General features: G+C 44.2%; 1 protein-coding gene across 1 annotated transcript; it reads left to right on the top strand.

Moving 5' to 3' along the window:
• Positions 1-12,353: 12,353 nt before the first annotated feature.
• LOC136504238 (ureidoglycolate hydrolase-like) lies at positions 12,354-19,396 on the top strand. The gene is made up of 12 exons (XM_066499093.1): positions 12,354-12,669; positions 12,744-12,829; positions 13,095-13,169; positions 13,345-13,473; positions 14,317-14,403; positions 14,501-14,703; positions 14,773-14,875; positions 14,960-15,051; positions 15,553-15,615; positions 15,709-15,949; positions 17,208-17,248; positions 17,464-19,396. Exons 1-12 carry the CDS (start codon positions 12,475-12,477, stop codon positions 17,559-17,561), a joined length of 1,413 nt encoding a protein of 470 aa, XP_066355190.1. The 5' UTR covers positions 12,354-12,474; the 3' UTR covers positions 17,562-19,396.
• Positions 19,397-20,836: the final 1,440 nt, after the last annotated feature.

Genomic DNA, 20,836 nt, shown 5'->3' with positions numbered 1-20,836 from the left:
TCCACCCTTCGTCCCCGTTCCCTTCGCCGGCCATCATCTCTCCCCGCAGGCCGCAGCCTCACCGTCCATGCGTTCCGCGCACGCCGCGACCTCCCCGCGGCCGCCTGGAGGAAGCCGCGCGCCCCGCCGATGCAGCCGCCGCGGCCAGGAGGGCTGGTTCTTTCACCGCTGCCGCCGCTCCCCGGCCAGATCTAGTGGTGGTGCGGGGGATCGAGCACCTGAAAGGTCCTTGTTGGTTTTGGTAATTGAGTGACAACTTAAGTGGACTAATTGTGTTTATGTGAGATACACAGGTGATTAGTCCACAGGTACATGTGTGTGAGCAACATATGCCATGAAGGTGAAAATGGCTTGGAGATGTTGCAAAGCTCACACATGTGATGATGAAGGAGCTTATTGCACATGAGACATGACATTGAGTCATGTGATCAAGGTGGAGAAGATCAAGACATGACTTGGCTTGATGGACCGGTTGCAAGCGTGAAGGGCAAGTCGAAGGCTTTGGAGTGATGGACCGCGTGGCGGTGAAGCTTGAGCAAGACTTGGCGCCGATGGACGATGGCAACGGTGAAGAGCAAGTGGAGTCAAGATCGATGAACCAATATGATCATGTGATGATATGAAGTGGATCATATCATTGTTGATCGTGTTGGTGCATGTGTTGCATCGACATTGAAGGAGATAGAATGGAATGCGCAAGGCAAAGGTATAACCTAGGGCATTTCATTTCACCGGTCATAGGTGTGTAGAGAAGTTTATGACCGGGTTTAGGATAGATGGCCGTACTATCAAGAGGGGCAAACTTGTTTGCATATCGGTCATCTAGTGCCACTCGAGTGATCTAACTTTGCATTGTCGCTAGGATCGAGTGGCGTGGCAAGTTGAGTGGCTAACATCCTTTGGGAAATGATTGTGAAAATGCTAACACACATACACATGATGGTGTACACTTGGTGGTGTTGGCACATTTACAAAGGAGGTGGTGTTTGCAGGGGTGAGATGGGTTTTGGGTCCCTCTCTCCCTCCCGCCGAGCTTGCTCGGCGGGATTCGGCGCTTTCGAGAAAATGGAATACCTATTTTCTATTATGCCGGATGCAAACTCTTGGTGGTTAGCACATTGGACCAAGGGTGAAGAAGAGTTTGCATCCGGCATAATAGAAAATAGGTATTCCATTTTCTCGAAAGCGCCGAATCCCGCCGAGCAAGCTCGGCGGGAGGGAGAGAGGGACCCAAAACCCATCTCACCCCTGCAAACACCACCTCCTTTGTAAATGTGCCAACACCACCAAGTGTACACCACCATGTATATGTGTGTTAGCATTTTCACAATCATTTCCCAAGGATGTTTGCCACTCAACTTGCCACGCCACTCGATCCTAGCGACAATGCAAAGTTAGATCACTCGAGTGGCACTAGATGACCGATATGCAAACAAGTTTGCCCCTCTTGATAGTACGGCCATCTATCCTAAACCCGGTCATAAACTTCTCTACACACCTATGACCGGTGAAATGAAATGCCCTAGGTTATACCTTTGCCTTGCGCATTCCATTCCATCTCCTTCAATGTCGATGCAACACATGCACCAACACGATCAACAATGATATGATCCACTTCATATCATCACATGATCATATTGGTTCATCGATCTTGACTCCACTTGCTCTTCACCGTTGCCATCGTCCATCGGTGCCAAGTCTTGCTCAAGCTTCACCGCCACGCGGTCCATCACTCCAAAGCCTTCGACTTGCCCTTCACGCTTGCAACCGGTCCATCAAGCCAAGTCATGTCTTGATCTTCTCCACCTTGATCACATGACTCAATGTCATGTCTCATGTGCAATAAGCTCCTTCATCATCACATGTGTGAGCTTTGCAACATCTCTAAGCCATTTTCACCTTCATGGCATATGTTGCTCACACACATGTACCTGTGGACTAATCACCTGTGTATCTCACATAAACACAATTAGTCCACCTAGGTTGTCACTCAATTACCAAAACCAACACGGACCTTTCAATCTCCCCCTTTTTGGTAATTGATGACAACTCTACAAAGATATGGAAATTAAGCTCTTTTGGATTCATGTTGCTTGCCCAAGCAATTTTACCGTGTGAAAATGATTTTGGACAAGTACCACAAACCCGAAATGGTAGTATTAGCTCCCCCTACATGTGTGCTAGTGTATTTAATTTGAAGCTTGCACATATGCATAGATTGAAATTGTGGGAGAGTAAATACTACAAAATGATGCTAAGGTGTATAGAATAAACCTTTGAAGCGTGTACCAATCGTAGTTGCACCTTTAAGTTCATCCTTAGCACCATGGTTAGCTAGATATCACTTGGAAATAAAAGCACTAGATACCTCATGAGATCAACATTAAAATCAAGGTACTAGCATTACTTAAAGAATATACCAAGTGTCTAGCTATCATCCTATGCATGCTAGTTATCAAATCATCATCCAAGTTCTACAACTAGCATACACCACACAAGCATGCATATTGAATTTAAAAACTTATGCAATGCAAGCAAGCATATGAATATGCACATATCAAATGCAATCAAAGTTCATGAGCTTGCTCCCCCTACTTGTGTGCTTCTCTTGTCCAAGACTTGTGATCCATTCTTTTCTCCAATGTTGCTCCCTCTTTGTCCATGTCCATGTCCAACCTTTTTCATATCTTATCTTCTTATCTCTCCCCCTTTGTACAATCTCTCCCCAAGCTTCATATCTTTGTACAATCTCTCCCCCTTTGTCATCAATTTCCATAAAAGGTATGCTTCTTATTGATGCAAAGGTGTGCACTTTGGGGTAGATGGTTGAGACTAGAATTTTACATTTTTGATGGACATTACTTGAATATTGGAATGACACCACATGTAGATACCATTTAGAATTTGCAACTTGTACTACTTGTATCTTATCATTCTTATGCATGGGTCATCCATTTTATTTCACTTAAGCTCTTTTAGGTGAGGGATGCATTTGAAAGAATTTTCTAGTATGGAACCACTTGTTTGATTTATCAATAAAGACCATTTCTTGAACATTTGCTATCTTCATGAGTACCACTTATAGGATATCACTTGTGAGTTGATCTAGACATTATTTGTGAAAGCATGATGAACTACTTGAGTCTAGATACCACTTGAAATATATAAACTAGATATCCATTTGCATTGTTGTCTTGTGCTTGTACTCTTATTACTATCATGAGCTTCTTAAGTGACTTGAACTAAATTGATTTGCTTAAGTTTTCAAGTCCGGTTTGAACCAATGACAAGCTTCTTCACACCTCTTTTAAGGGTTATCTTGTCAAAGTTGTACTTGTCACTTGTTTAGCAATCCAAATTAAGTCAAGTACTTGGGTTCACTAGCTCATGAACAAATTCATGTACTAACCACTAGATCAAGTAATCATTCAAGCAATAGTGGTAGGCTATGAATTGAAACATTTCATTTGTTATGCATGATCCTATGAAGCATGTACTATATGCACTAACCGCATACTAGTAAGGGATGAAATGATCATGCACATTACAATGATACCTTTCCTATGTTGGAGTAGAGGATAGTCACATAGATTCCAATTCATTACTCCAATAGCAATACGAAGTCCAATTATAAGCTTGGTGAAGACCAATAGATACCAATTTGAATCTCATTCTTCACCCATATGAAATGAATACCACTTATGATCAAGTGCACTTTCTTGTTGTGGTTGACTTGCTTCATCTTTTGATCTTAGCTTGCATGAGAGCATCAATATGAGAATACCACTTGAAATATCATGACTAGCTCTCTTTTGGGTGTTGCTTGCTTTTCTTGATCAATCCTTTTTATTGCTTCAACTAAGCATCTCAAATGTTCCTCGGATCATCACTTCCATGTTAGCCTTCCAAGTACCACACTTGGTTCACCTACACATAGGCGGCAAGCCCCTACACTAGGGAGAAGTGACCTCTCTCCAAGAACCATTCTTGATACTCACTTGAAATAACTTGATTGATTGATCCAAGTGATGGACTTAACTTGATGAGTAACCTTGATTCCTTCTTTAAGTCATTTTCTTTCTTCTTGTTTAAGTTCTTTTCTTTCTACCAAATGATTTCCAATAGTCACTAGAACTTAAACTTCAACTTCATCTTGAGTTTGATCTTGATCTTCTAATTTGAGTACCAAAAGTGTGCAAAGTACACTCCTCAATCAAATGGCCTTGTACTCATATCTTGTCATGCTTCTAGATCATATCAAAAACAAACTTAGGTACCTCAAACACTTGTAAACATGTTTCCAACTTGAGGACCTTTCAATCAAAGTGACTCTAGATCAATCCAATACTTGTCACTTTTCTGGCAGATTTTGTACCCTTCAAAGAAATAAGCATATATCCCAAAGTACAAATCCAAATACCACGAAATTTGGTGGAGATGAGCTTCACTAAGTTATCTAGCATCCATAAAAATTTTAGCTTCATTTGATCTCATATGAATTGCCAAATTTTAATTCTTCCACCACTGCTACATGCTGAAAACTGCTGCACTATAGCTGACAAGAACCACTCCAAAACCGAAGCATTTCTTATCCAATTTCCATGAAATTTATACAGCATCTCATACCATAAGTCTAGAGCATGTATACCAATTTTCATGCCAATCCAATAAGATTTGATTACTCAAACATGGCTATGATCACAGCTAGCTCAGATTTTGCAATATAGAAAAGATTTCAACAATTGAGCTATGCTTCATCAAATATGAATCAAACTTGATACTAACTTGTTTGAATACTTCCATAAGACATATATCCATTCAAATCACTTACTAAATGTCATCTTATGAATTTATCCAACACAAATCAATCCAAACTTGATTACTAAGCAATTATCCATTCAATCATCTTATAGCACGCAACTTTGCATATTTATCCAATTCAATCAACTTATATGCACCTAAATGAAATGATCAACAAGAGATATACCTTGGTTAGCTCATGATCATCCAATTAGCAAGCTTTCAACTCAAATATTTGCAAGTCATCAAATATTTCAATAAATTATCAACAACTTGAAATTGACACTTGTATGTTGTAGCACATTTGGACTTCACTCAATTTGTCATGGCATTGGGATAGTGATCATCACTTAGCAATACTTGGCTCAACTATATGATCAACAAGATGAATATCATTTGAACCAAGCCTCCAATGCCAATGGTACCTACACACATTCATCCACCTTTTGATGGTACCCAAACAAGTTTGGGTCCTCTCAAGTTAGGAGCAACATACTTAGGCATAGCCTTAGTATGAGTAGCGGGATGTTTTACAATGGCAATCATAGAGGTACCATTTCCATCCTTTCTAAGCATATCATGATCATCAATTGAAATAGGCTTAGAAATTTTACCTAGGGGACATGAATGTGCCATGTGTCCCCTTTCCCGGCATGAGTAGCACTTTCTCTTTGATTGAGCCTTCTCTTCCTTGCTCATGTGGTGCTTCTCATTGCCTTGCCTCTTATGGATTGCTTAAGCCTTTTTCTCAAGCTTGTTAGGACACTTAGAGGCAAAGTGTCCCGTACTTCCACACTTGAAGCACTTGATGCGAGCATAGACTTTCTTCTCATCTTCATTCTTGCTCATCATCTTGGCATCTTGAGTTTGCATTGGATGCCTTGACTTTCCACCCCTTCTTGTTTTCTTCTTCTTTATCATCAAATCACCACCATCTTCATGGTTGATCTTGATTTGAACTTGGGGTGTCTTCTCTTGCTCAACTTGTGGCTTTGGTTGAGGCTTCACTTGTTGCTTCACCAATTGCTTGGTTGGGCACATTGAGGTAAGATGACCCCAAGTGCGGCACTTGAAGCATTTGACATGCCTTAGCCTCTCTTCTTCTTTCATCATCTTGAGCTTCTCAATGTTAGGGCAACCATTTGCAAGGTGTCCCGCTTCATGACACCGGTAGCACATGGTGTGAGAGAGTTTTCTTTGTTGAATCTTCTTCATCTTTCTTTCTCTCTTTCTTTCGCCCTTTGTCATCTTCTTCTCGAAGCCAAGGCCACACTTGTCACCATAGTATCTTTGAGTCTTCAACATGTGCTCAAAGGTGACTTTTGAGTTGTAGCACCTCTCTAACTTGTTGCTTAATTTCTTCACTTGTTCATTAAGCTCATTGTTCTCCTTCAAAAGGTTAGTCTCACAAGACATAGAAGTAGAACAAGCATCTATATGTGAAGAGCATGACATATCTAATAAATCATCACAAGAGGTGGATACATGCTTCTTTTCTACATCACAAGGTTTAGCAATATTTTGCAATTGATCTTTTGACCCATGTGATGAGTTCTCATTATTTTTAAGTTTCTTTGTAAACACTTTAATGAGAGAAGCTTGTTTTTCTAATAATTCATCATGAGATGCAAGAAGTGTCTCATGATTCAATTTAAGCTCATCAAGTGAAGATTTATAAGCATTAAGCAATTTCTTATGTTCTTCACAAGAGTTCTTTAGAAATGAGTTTTCATTTTCTAATTTCAATGTTTTAGCTTTCTCATTTTCTAAAGACATGGTCATGCTAGCAAGTCTACTAACAAGCTCATCATATGACTCAACATGATCAACCACATTACCATTTGATACCTTGGTGTCACCTTGTGACATGAAGCAAAGTGGTGTAGTGGATGGGCTTGTAGTAGCATCATCATCATGGCTTGAGCATGAACCATCATTACCATCAAGTGTGCATGGGGTAGCATCTTCACTTGCAACACTTGTGGCATCATCATTAACCTTGTCAAGTGAACTTGTAGTGGATTGATCATCATCATTCTCACTTGACAATGAGGTGGAGCAATCTTCCACAATCACCAAATTGTGGTTATGCTCAACACACTCATGTGCCTCCTCCTTGGGCTCATCATCATCATCGGAGACCGTCCCATACTTCTCATTGAGATAACTCCAAATCTCATGGGCGGTCTTCATGTTCATGATCTTTCCAAATATGCAATCATGCAAAGATCTATACATGATGTTAGTAGCATGAATGTCGAGATCTAGGCATTTCTCTTGTGCTTGAGTTAGATTATCTTCATCTAACACATGAGAAAAGCCTACATCTACCATCCACCACATTTGAGGGCAAATAAACTTAAAATTGCATATCATCCAATTTTTCCATCGTGTAAAGTGTGTGCCATCAAAAATGTATGGACAATCAACATCTAGCCCATAAGCCGCCATCCTCTCGGGTCGGTGAAGACCACAAATGAGAGACCTAGCTCTGATACCAATTGAAGGGTCGAGATGGCGACTAGAGGGGGGGGGGGTGAATAGTCTTTTCTAAAACTTAATCGCGTCGGCTAACCGATACAAATGCGGAATTAAAACTATCGGTCTAGCCAAGACTATACCCCACTATATATGTTTACTAGCACCTTGCAAAGATAACAATTATGCAACAAAGGTGTCGGGCTAGCTAGAGCTCTCCTAACCAATTCTAGGAGCAAGGTCACACAAACCTATGCCACTAGTACTTTAAGCAACAAGGGAGCTCCTACACATGCTAGTAAGCTAAAGCACAAAGCCAACTAAGCTCACTAGCAAAGCTCAATAACAAGGCAACCAATGCCTAATTAGAGAGCGCAAATACTTAGCTACACAAACTAAGCAATGTGACTAACAAGGTTACTAAAACCAAATTAGTCACGCAAGGGAGCTACTTCTATGCTACACAAGCAAGAAGGTAATTAGGAAGCTACACAAGCTATCTAATTACAAGAGCAACTACACAAGCACAATGTATGTGAAAGTAATTACAAGCTTGTGTAAGGGGGTTGCAAACCAACGGGAAGAACAAAGTTGACACAATGATTTTTCTCCCGAGGTTCACGTGTTTGCCAACACGCTAGTCCCCGTTGAGACAAGCTCCAAGGTTGCCGCCGGTCCTCTGGCTAGTGGTGACTCGCAAGTCACACTCTCCCACGTGGAGTGCTTACCACAAGCTCTAGCACTTGACCCGGCCGGACCACTTGTCGCCCTTCGCGTCTCGCTTTACTAGAGTTGCTCTTCGCGGCTCCCGCGGGGCGAGCACAATGCCCCTCACAAACACTTCTCCGGAGCGCCGCACAAGCTTCTTGCGCGCTTCGACGGAGACCACCACCAAGCCGTCTAGGAGGTGGCAACCTCCAAGAGTAACAAGCACCACCGGCTTGCAACTCGATCACCTAGTGCCACTCTATGCAACCTCACGATGCAATCGCACTAGAATCGCTCACTCACACAATCGAATAATCACTATCAAGTATATGTGTGATGGAGGGCTCCCAAGCACTCACAAGCATGGACACTAAGTCCCTTGAGGTGCTCAACTCCAGCCATGGCCGAAGGCCACTTCTATTTATAGCCCCAAGGGCTAAACTAGCCGTTACCCCTTCACTGGGCAACGGTCGGGCCGACCGGACGCTCCGGTCCGATCGACCGGACGCTGGACCTCAGCGTCCGGTCACGCGATACTCGCCACGTGTCCCCTGCGTTCAACGTTCATCTTCCGATCCCAACGGTCATCTGCCGACCGGACGCAGCACTTCAACTGACCGGACGCTGGACCCTCAGCGTCCGGTCGGATCCAGTAAGCTCCCGAGCATGACCGGACGCGTCCGGTCGAACGCGATCGGACGCAGCCAGCGTCCGGTCACTCTCTAGCTACTGCGTCACCGTACGTCAGCGCGACCGGACGCAGCCTTCCAGCGTCCGGTGCATTCAGATCCAGCGTCCGGTCAGTTGACCGACGCCAGCATCTTCTCCATTCTCTTCACCCTTGCTCAAGTGTGCTAACCACAAGAATTTGCATCCGGCGCAATAGAAAATAGGCATTCCATTTTCCCGAAAGCGCCGAATCCCGCCGAGCAAGCTCGGCGGGAGGGAGAGAGGGACCCAAAACCCATCTCACCCCTGCAAACACCACCTCCTTTGTAAATGTGCCAACACCACCAAGTGTACACCACCATGTATATGTGTGTTAGCATTTTCACAATCATTTCCCAAGGATGTTTGCCACTCAACTTGCCACGCCACTCGATCCTAGCGACAATGCAAAGTTAGATCACTCGAGTGGCACTAGATGACCGATATGCAAACAAGTTTGCCCCTCTTGATAGTACGGCCATCTATCCTAAACCCGGTCATAAACTTCTCTACACACCTATGACCGGTGAAATGAAATGCCCTAGGTTATACCTTTGCCTTGCGCATTCCATTCCATCTCCTTCAATGTCGATGCAACACATGCACCAACACGATCAACAATGATATGATCCACTTCATATCATCACATGATCATATTGGTTCATCGATCTTGACTCCACTTGCTCTTCACCGTTGCCATCGTCCATCGGTGCCAAGTCTTGCTCAAGCTTCACCGCCACGCGGTCCATCACTCCAAAGCCTTCGACTTGCCCTTCACGCTTGCAACCGGTCCATCAAGCCAAGTCATGTCTTGATCTTCTCCACCTTGATCACATGACTCAATGTCATGTCTCATGTGCAATAAGCTCCTTCATCATCACATGTGTGAGCTTTGCAACATCTCTAAGCCATTTTCACCTTCATGGCATATGTTGCTCACACACATGTACCTGTGGACTAATCACCTGTGTATCTCACATAAACACAATTAGTCCACCTAGGTTGTCACTCAATTACCAAAACCAACACGGACCTTTCACTTGGGCCGGTAGCTGAGCACACTAGAGCCTTGGTGGCTTGTGTAGTAGTGCTTGGGAGCCCTCCATCTCACACATACATGATAGTGTTCATCCGATAGTGTGAGAGAGCGATTCTAGTGCGATTGCATCGTGAGGTTGCATCAAGTGGCACTAGGTGATCGTGTTGTAAGCCGGTGGTGCTTGTTACTCTTGGAGGTTGCCACCTCCTAGACGGCTTGGTGGTGGTCTCCGTCGAAGCCCGCAAGAAGATTGTACGGAGCTCCGGAGAAGAGCTTGTGAGGGGTACTTGTGCTCGCCCCGCGGGAGCCACGAAGAGCAACTCTAGTAAAGCGTGTCATTGAGCTACCCTCACTCAAGGGGTAGGTTCTTGCGGCGCCCGACGTGCGGGCTTAGCGGGTGATGCTAATTAGCCGCCGAACCACCAAGTGAGCGGTCGACACAACGGGGACTAGCGTGTTGGCAAACACGTGAACCTCGGGAGAAAAATCATCGTGTCAACCTTATTCTTCCCGTTGGTTTGCATCCCCATTACACAAGCTTGCAATTACTTTTATACATATTAAGCTTGTGTAGTTGCTCTAGTAATTAGATAGCTTGTGTAGCTTGCTAATTACCTTCTTGCTTGTGTAGCATAGAAGTAGCTCCCTTGCGTGGCTAATTTGGTTTTAGTAACCTTGTTAGTCACATTGCTTAGTTTATGTAACTAAGTATTTGTGCTCTCTAATTAGGCATTGGTTGCCTTGTTATTGAGCATTGCTAGTGAGCTTAGTTAGCTTTGTGCTTTTGCTTACTAGCATATGTAGAAGCCCCCTTGTCGCTTAAAGTACTAGTGGCATAGGTTTGTGTAACCTTGCTCCTAGAATTGTTTAGGAGAGCTCTAGCTAGCCCGGCACCTTTGTTGCATAATTGTTAACTTTGCAAGGTGCTAGTGAACATATATAGTGGGGTATAGTCTTGGCTAGACCGATAGTTTTAATTCCGCATTTGTATCGGTTAGCCGACGCGATTAAGTTTTAGAAAAGACTATTCACCCCCCCTCTAGTCGCCATCTCGACCCTTCAGCACCCTCTCTCCTCCCTCTGGCGATGGTGCGGCGCGTGGACGACGGATCCGGTGGTAGCTCGGCGCGGGGACATCGGATCCGGTGGCGGCACGGGGAGCCCCCTATCTCCTCCCTCCAGCGACGGCGCGGCACGGGGACCGAGGAGCTCCTCTGTCTCCTTCTATGGCGGCGTGGATCTGGGCGAGGAGGTCCTCCCTCTCCCTCAAGCCCGCCAGCCATGCCGCGACGCCCGCCCAGCGGCACCCGCCGCGCCGCGAGCTCGCACGGCCACAGCGCCTTGAGGAAGGTCGTGCCCGCACCTAGAGTCGTGGCCCCGCGTCCACAACCAGGAGGCAGCCCCTTCCCGCGCCCGCGCTCTGGAGCCACGGCTTGCCCTTCGGCGCCGCCGGTAACCCGCACTCACGAACAGCCCGAGCCCGATGCAGACAGACGACGCCCATGGACGAGGAGATAAGGATAAGGGGTATTATGGTCATTTAGCCTTTGCTTTTCAGATTTAGAAATTTTTTAATTCGTTTAATTCAATTTGACGGACGTGAGGAGCAGAGGGACCATACAAAAAAAATTAAAAAAAATAGAGATAAAATCATAATTGATTTACTAAATAAGGATAAGAACACCATTATCCCTTTTTCTTTTGCTGCCAATCCTGAACACACGCAGCCCATGGGCCGAGAATACTCGGGCTCTTCTTAGTTGTTTCACTCCACAGGCAGCTATTGGGCCAAACGCTGAGACGTGGGTCCCACGGAACTGGATCCTGGAGGGGCCGAAGGAAGGATCCTCTGCTCCATCAGATTCCCAGCAGGGTGGAACAGATTATTTGCACGAAGCCACAAACGAACACCTGCACCAGTTGCACACGCGACCCGCAGGCGATCATCCGCAGAGCATCCGGGCTGGCCGGCCGCAGCTCCACTCCTGAATCTGTTTTTTTTAATAAATAAAATAAAATGTCTACTACACAACCATATGTTTTATATAATTTCAACACATAATTTATTTTCACCATAAAATTAAAATCCAACGGCCTACGCTCTTCTCCCACCTCCGGCCTTTAGCCTACGTCCTCCACAGAGATCGCAGATCACATATTACGGATCGTTGCCGCCGTCGCCGCCACCGCCGAAGCAGGATGCGTCGCCGACGGGGGACGCCACGCAGCGCCTGGCGCACTGCTTCGTGGAGGCCCTGGAGGCGCGCCTCGCCGGCACGGGGAGCGTGCTGCACAGGTCGGCGAGTGGACCGCCTCGTCCTAGGCGATGGTTGGCCTGTTGGTCTGAAGTGGCGATGCAGGAGCCAACACGTGCACCGTCACCGTGTCTCTCTTGAGTTGTCGATGTGCCCGCTCGAAGAGGCTCGGCGTTCTGGGAACGTTCGCGAAGGCCACTCCCGTGCCTGCAGGTAGGAGGCATCGTGGCTAAAAAAATATTTTTTTATGCTATCGTGAGGAAGCAGCCACCGCCGCCGTGTCGTCTTCCTCGTCAGCACGCAGACGCAGCAGTCAGGTGACCACCACCAAACACTCCAACAGCATCAGTGGTAATGCCGTCGCGTCGTCTCCCACTCCCACCCCCCCGCCCGCCGTTCAAATCTCCCTAGCCCCACGAAGTAGCCGCCCCCCCTGTCTGTCCCATCGAACCCTGCAGAGCAGGAGCAGCCAGCCGAAAACGAAGCATGCCGTCGAAGCCGACCGCCACCTCGCGCCTCGTCCTCCTCGCGTTCCTCCTCGGCATCAGCGCCGCCGCGGGCCACGATGACGCGGCGGCGCGGCGGACGATGGAGCAGTTCGCCGGCTTCCCGGCCTCCGACGACGGCGACGGCGGCCCTTCCAGCGACTTCCGCGTCGACTCCGAGGGCCTCCAGCGGCAGGTGCGTTCGTGATGTGCAGGCTATGGCTGTGAAGTGAGGTGTTGGTTTCCAACGGCGTGTGCTTTTTTTCGCAGATTGCTGAGCTCGCCTCGTTCTCCGACTCGCCCGCGCCGTCCGTGACCCGCGTTCTGTACACCGACAAGGATGTGCAGGCTCGAAGGTAACGCAGTTGATATTACCCGTTGTCCGGTTGTCGTGAGAGCAAGCGAGTGGACGAAAGAACGACTCGGGCATTAGTCCTCTGAAGAGTGTGCTTGTCATCGATTTTGGCCGTAGAACGTGCCACGCTTGAGAGACCTTTGATGTACGCAGCAATGATCGATCAACTTCAGTTTGCATTATTCTGGGTTCAGATAGCTGTTAATTTATTTAACAAAGTGGACATCCCCCTTTGCTGATTGTTGGCTTGTGATTCTGATGTCTAGGTATATAAAAGGGATAATGAATCAACTTGGCCTTGCTGTTCGGGAAGATGCTGTTGGTAACATATTTGGCCGCTGGTGAGTTGGTCTTTGACAGCCTTTGGATTTTCTGCTCTTGGTTCATTTCTCTGGGTTTAGGAAGCATGCAAGGATTCTGCTGTTATAGTACATCTGGCTGGAAAGTCTCTGGATTTTGTTAAATTTGCTATGTGCTGGAATTATCATGCCCATTGAACATTACAACCTTCTACAGGGAGGGTTCTGAGCCTGGACTAGGGGCTGTTGCAACTGGATCTCATGTTGATGCCATTCCATTCTCAGGCAAATTTGACGGTGTTGTTGGAGTTCTGGGTGCTCTTGAGGCGATTAGTTTGCTGAAAAGGTAACAGTTCTGTCTGCCTATAAGTGTCTTCACCATTCCTGCAGCACCAAGGATGATCCTTTGTATTGCATTCTTTTACTGTTGTAGTGTTGTCCATATGTAACGTGGATGTCCCCCCCCCCCCCCCCCCCCCCCCCCCCTCTTTTTCTGGCTTGAGTGTTTGTTGACCATCTTACATCTTATATACAGTCATGTTTCTAGGGCTGATGTGATTGGAATCAGATGAACCGTGCTTAATCAGCTAGTATAGGGTTGTTAATTTGGTGAAATTACAGAGCTGCTTATTGACTAGTTCTTTCTTGTAACCGTCCTAGTAGACAACTGAAGACCCACTTCTGCCAGTTGTGGGATGCAACCAACTATTGGGAAGCATACATTTGATACTTACGAAATGGCAAAAGAAAAGCTGTGTGCTTCATCTCATTCTCACGTACATTAGACATGTGCTTTAGACTTGAAATACTTAGTTCAAAGCATAATCAGGAACCGCCGAACCGGTGAACTACCTTGCTGTTGAACATTGGCATCATTACACCACTCTGAATTTTAACAAAAGAGTTGACCAATGTCAGGGTATGTAAATATTAGACAATGTACTGATTTACTTTGGATCCTTGTAGAGACTCAGTACATTGTTACCAGATCAATAGAACCGGCCAAGCTTTTGCTGTTTGATAAAAAAAGGTTGACCTATCTGTACTATTCACTTGGCACAACCTTACATGTTTTGCCTATGTTGTCACACATTTTGAGGTCATAATACGGGCTATATAAATATTGGACTTAACTTTGTTTTTCATCTTGAGACAAACCTTACCTGTTTGGCCTGCATGTGTCATACAGGTCTGCTTTCCTGCCAAAAAGGTCTTTGGAGGTTATCATGTTTACATCAGAGGAGCCTACACGATTTGGAATTAGCTGTTTGGGAAGGTGGACCATTAAGCAATAAGATTAGTTCCGCTTGAGCTAATGGCTGCATTGCTCTAATTTGTGGCTTCTCATCTTTTGATGCTTTGAAAATATGCAGCCGCTTAATGGCAGGGATTGAAGAACTAGCTCAATCCCTCAGAAAAGTAGTTGACAATCAGAATGTGTCATTTTTGGATGCTGCAGAATCTGCTGGCTATAAGTTGCTTCTAGAGGACCTGCCTAGTGTATTTCTAAAGAAAGACACGTACTCTGCTTTTATAGAACTGCACATTGAGCAGGGTCCCATCTTAGAAAAGGAAGGTAGGTTCCCAGTAAATTAACATGTTTGCAGTTTCAAATTGATGGTATACAAGTCTTCTCTTACAATAGGTATCCCTATTGGCATTGTTACTGCTATTGCTGCTCCTGCAAGTCTTAAGGTGGACTTTGAAGGGAATGGGGGTCATGCTGGAACAGTGCTTATGCCTGCAAGGTTACCATGTTCATTCATTTTATTGCGATTTACATTCTTGTGAAGGATCTCCCCATATATGTATGTAAAAGGAGTGTTCTACAGAAACGATGCTGGACTGGCAGCAGCTGAATTAGCATTAGCAGTCGAGAAACACGTCCTGGAATCAGGATCAATTGATACTGTTGGCACCGTTGGTATGTTTTATAAACCATATTTAGCTTTTTACATCAAATCTATCATTCCATTATGCTTGTGACATCATAATATCATGTCGTACAGTCGGACCAAATATATATTCCTCAGCACATTGTTTTCCATATGAAGTGTGTGGTTTTCCCGCTGCAATTTAATCTGTGCCTATCTTGTTGGATTATATCTTCTCTCCATGCCAAAGAAAACATATCATATTTAGCCAAGTCAATAGGCATGCAACTTAGGTATTCTGTTCTTTAGCTAGTGAAGAGTCTGTTAAGCATGATTTTCTAAATCCTAACGTTTTATTTTATCCCATTTGTAGGCCAGATACTCAATTAGACAACTTGAGTCCTATTTTAAATTAAATATATATTTATGGAGATAGTTACTAACCAACATCCGAAGATGGATTCTTTCAAAAAGGAAAAGTTGAACATTTGATAGCTTACTGTCAAGACATGGTTACCTCGGATTAATTTGACTAAACTACTCTTCTTCAGGTATTCTGCAGTTACATCCAGGAGCAATCGGTAGCATCCCAAGCAAATCACACCTAGTAATTGGTATGAGCCTACTTCCTTTCAAATAAAATATGATTGTTCTCAGGAAAATATGATGATTTACCAACTAATAAAGTCATGGTATCCTTGATGCAGATGTAAGAGATATTGATGAGAAGAGAAGGAATGATGTCATTGAGAAGATTCGCCGGTCTGCAACACAGATTTCAAAGAACCGTGGAGTAGAGCTTTCAGAATTTAAGATAGTCAACCAGGACCCACCGACTCTATCTGACAAATCAGTCGTTGACGCAATGGAATTTGCTGCAAAACAGTTGAACCTGGAGTACAAAAACATGATTAGCAGAGCCTACCACGATTCACTCTTCATGGCCAGGTGAATTACTGGCCCCAGCTCATGTTTCCCATTGCTGAATTGTTCTTGTTTTTATTTCAAACTGGAACATTATCCTTAAATATTCCTTTAGAAAAAAGAACCGTCAGTTTCTGCATTGAAATCTCTGTATGTACTACAGTACTAGATGTTTTAGGTCCCCATGTTAGCATAACAAAATGGGAAAAATAGATAGTGATTTTTTTCATCAGGAAAGAAAGATAAATGTTTATAAGATGAAATACCTCGGAATGTGTCAGTGCTCCATTTTCTGATTCTATTAACCCCTCAACTGTCCAACCGATACAGGGCCACCATCATTTCCAACAGAATTCCAGTCACAAACTGTTGAAAGCTGTGGCATCGCAGGAAATAGAATTAGAGTAGCCCTTTTATACATAACAAATTAAGTGACGATATGGAACTGAACAATCACAAAAGATTCAGAATACTAGATTATGATTCCATAACACGCATGCAGAAAGTAAACGCTTGGCATACTTGTCTAAACTATCTATCGCACTATTCTGGCTATTCCTTCTGGAATTTGTTTTGTAATTTCAACTTTATATCTCACTGGTAAAAGTTTATATCAGTTCAGGATAGCTTGAACCTATGTTTCTTGCAATTGTTTCCTTTTTCTGTTTGAGAACAATCATGCAATTGTCCTAGCGACTACCTTATTCAAGTAAAATATCATGAATTCCTTCTCATCCCATCCCATGTCACAATGGAATGGATTACAGAAAAATTTCATCCAAAAATTATAAACACGATGATGAGCTAAGGAGTAAAGGATAGTGACCCATATTGCAATGCTAGAACGTTCTCAGCATTAAAATAACTATGATGTCTTAGGGACTTTCTGCAAAAGTTTAGGTCATGGTTATTAATCTCGCAATCCAAACCAGGGGGCATTTTGAAGAATATTGGATCAAATAACTATGATGTCTTAGTTTGGCAGTTCAGTTTTACCATGATCCAAGTATTCTTGTTCACTTCTATGCCAAAGAGGTAATTTAGCACCTTTCATTTGAGTTATATCCCAACCCTTGTGATGAACACTGTACCTGAGATCACGGGCAAACAATTGAGATTCCCCAATGTAGGCCAGCTTAATGTTAAGAGATTCAGCTGTTAGTGTTGTTTTGTAGGAGTTGCCAACTTTTTTTTGGCGATCTAGGTTACATATCTTTCTGATTTGCATCATTATACAAGCACTTAATCAACTGTGATGTCTAATTATGTCTTCGATCTGCAGAGTATCACCAATGGGTATGATCTTCATTCCCTGTTACAAAGGTTTGTGCTCCACCTTATTTTCAATCACTCAAAGTAATAGCATACATATCATAATTGAAGGTGTTAAATAAAAATATATCCTAGAATTGTGTTCCTTTAGGTGATGTAGGAGCAATAACATTTCAATTTTAGTGATATAGGAGTAAAAACATTTCAATTTTACCTAAGCAACCACTTGCAAACGAATAGCTACTTCAACCTTCCGTCCCTTTCAGGTTACAGCCACAAGCCGGAGGAGTATGCATCACCGGAGGACATGGCGAATGGGGTGAAGGTTCTAGCCTTGACAATGGCTAAGCTGTCGCTGGAGTGACTTGTGAGCGTTTGGAGGAGTCAAGTCATCCGGTGCCAAAACAAACACCTGTGTTATTTCCAACAATAAGCTGCACAGCATTGGCATCCCCATCATCTTCCCTGCACCAGGCCTGCATAATGACCATCATTCATCAGGGTTAAGGAATAAAGTTGTCATCTAGTGAGGTGGAGTCATTTTTTGCTCATTCCAACAGCTGAGAAACACGTTTGTGAGTGCCAAGAAGAGCAAGGTCCTAGTGAGGTGATTGAGATTTGAGAATTCAAGAGAGTAGCCTCATTAGTGAATCAAGAGTAGTCAAATGTGCATCCACCTTCTCATTAGACTTCGCGTGGTCAAGTGAGAGTTCGTGCTTGTTACTCTTGGTGGTCGCCATCACCTAGACGGCTTGGTGGTGATTGAAAGCTTGGTGATCACCCAGCGGAGCTTGTGGGTGACCCAACTCAAGTTGTGAGCGGCTTTGGGTGATTTGCCGCGATGGAGTGTCGAAGAATCAACCCGTAGAGACAACTTGATCCTTGCGCGGATCAAGGGGGAGCTACACTCTTGCGCGGATGCTCCAACGAGGACTAGTGGGGAGTGGTGACTCTTCGATACCTCGACAAAACATCGCCGCGTTTCTCTCTCTCTTTACTTTGAGTATTTACTTTGAGTATTTACTTTGAGCAATTCAATACTTGTCTTTACATTTATAGAATTGTCATGCTAGAGTAAGTTTGGAACATATGTTGCAAGTTCTCTGTGCGTTAATTTGATAGAAACACTTTTCTAGGCACAAGGGGTTAATTGGGCTATCCGTAAGATTTGATTATTGCAAGAAAATTTAGAATTAGCCCAATTCACCCCCTCTTAGGCATCTTGATCCTTTCAATTGATATCAGAGCCTTGTGCTCATGTTTTTAAGCTTAACCGCTTAGAGCAAGATGTCTCACAGGGATGGACCTCCTCCTATCTTTGAGGGAGATGACTTTTCATATTGAAAAATTCGCATGGAGGCGTACTTAGAAGCTCTAGACGTTGGTATTCTTAGAGCCGCCTCACAAGGGTTCCCAAAACCTCAAAATACTATCAACCTATAAGGCGATGAGGTTAATTATGAAAAATGAAATACAAAGGCTCGCAACACCATCTTTAGAGGCCTTTGCAAAGATGTGTTCAATCGTGTAAGGAACCACAAAGACGACCATGCACTATGGTCGGACGTTTGTGCGCTCCATGAGGGAACCAAGAGTGAGCGTGAGGAACGCTATCATCTTGTGATTAAAAAGCTAAATTCATTTGAAATACTTCCCAAAGAAAGTGCTAATGAGATGTATTCTTGTTTAAATGTTCTTGTAGAGGAAGTCAATGGGCTTGGACTTACTCAAATGTCACCATCCGACGTTGTGAGAAAGATCTTGAGTGTCCTCCTCATTGACAAATATGGGCACATTGTGACCATACTACATCAAGGTGATCTTTCCGCTGCTACACCGACATAAATCTTGGGAAAGATCAATGCTCATGAGATGTACATGCACATCACGCCACAAGATGACTCATCCTCTACAAAGAAGAAAGATGACTCAAGCAATGAAGATGAAGATGAAAAGAAAAAGAACAAGCCATACAAGAAAAGAGATGGCAAGAAGAGGGACTTCCACAAGAAGAAGAAGAATGAAAAGGTCTACATTGTCGGTGATTGGCTCACGGACATTGATTCATCAAGTGGATCATCCGATGATGATAGTGACAATGAAAAGATGGCCGCCATTGCTATTGATCTTGCATCTTCACCGCCACCATCGCCATTATCCTCTACACACCTATGCCTTATGGCCAAGGGTGAACGCAAGGTAACTAAGAGTGATGATAGTAGTGATGATGAGCATGCTAGTGATGATGATAGCGATAGCGATGATGATGATTCACCTACATATGATGATCTTGTCAAAATATTAAGAAAATACACTAAGATCATTATAAAGAGTAGAGCTACCAATGAAAAGCTGGATGCTAAAAATGATTCACTCTTGAAAGGACTTAGGATGCCGCCTAGAGGGGGGGTGAATAGGCGTTTTTGAAAATTAACACCTTTCAATGTGGAAATAATTAGTAAAGAGAGTTTCCAAAATAGAAACTCCAAATAAGAGTAATACCACCCCTCACAAGTTGGTCACAGAGTATACAAGGTATAAATAATGTATCTAGAAGCTATAACCCTGCAACACAAAGTTAGAACTGAAAGTAAATATTTTCAGCACAAAGCTCTAATACCGGAAGTATCCGGTATGCACGGTTTCTGCAGAACAGCCCCGAACTTGCTCCTTTCGATTTCTATCTTCAAACCAAACTGCAGGTACCTACTAGAGATATCAGTAAACACAGAGAACCTGCACAAGAGCTAAAGCAACACAAATATCGAATGAAATGCAACTTGAGACACGATATTTGTTTTACCGAAGTTCGGACTCGTTCGAGTCCTACTCTCCGTTGAGGGGGGCTACGGGCGACCTAGCAAAGGTCAGCCCTAGAGGGTACCACGAAGGTCACTCTAGCCAGAGTCTTTTCCAACTCCTTTTTCTCCTTCCACTAAATGATTCCGAGACGGCGGAATCGACCGTTACAAACTTTTCGAAGCAACCATAATCTCTCGGTTGCTCTCCGGCGATGCCTAGCCGTCTAGGACCGAAGAGTCCAAGAGTAACAAATGCGAATCACGAGATTGACAATATGCACAAGTGCTCAAGTGGTGGCTTGCTCTCTTTTTCAAATTCTCTCAACCCACATTGATTTTGCAATTTGGATCACACTCACTAAGAGAGGGTTTTGGAGAGTTGGCAAGGCTCAAAAACGTGTGTCTATGTCAGCAGAATCAGCAGCCTCCAAAGGTGGAGGCTTGGGGGTATTTATAGCCCCCTTGGAAAACTAGCTGTTTTATAGCCGTTGCAATATCGGACACGTCCGGTATGCATATCGGACACGTCCGGTATGACTCATACTGCGCCAACAGTAACTAAGTTACAGTGATGTTATGAGGCGTCAGAACTCCCAATGAATGCCGGGACTTTCGACCGTCGGAACTCCCGACTTACGTCGGAACTCCCGACCCTTAGCAAATTTGAAAAACATGTAACTGAGTTAAAGTTAGTGAGGTGTCGGAACTCCCGACTTACGTCGGAACTCCCGACCCTCACGGCTTTTGAAAACTAGTCGTTGGCTTCTGGTCATCTATACCGGACACGTCTGGTATGACCAGGACAGTGAACCCTCCAAGTCTGTTAAAGTGCGAGACG

This window comes from Miscanthus floridulus, chromosome 14, assembly GCF_019320115.1.
Source record: "Miscanthus floridulus cultivar M001 chromosome 14, ASM1932011v1, whole genome shotgun sequence".
Lineage (NCBI taxonomy): Eukaryota > Viridiplantae > Streptophyta > Magnoliopsida > Poales > Poaceae > Miscanthus > Miscanthus floridulus.
Note: the sequence above shows the minus strand (reverse complement) of the source record. Positions and strands in the feature narration are given on the sequence as shown.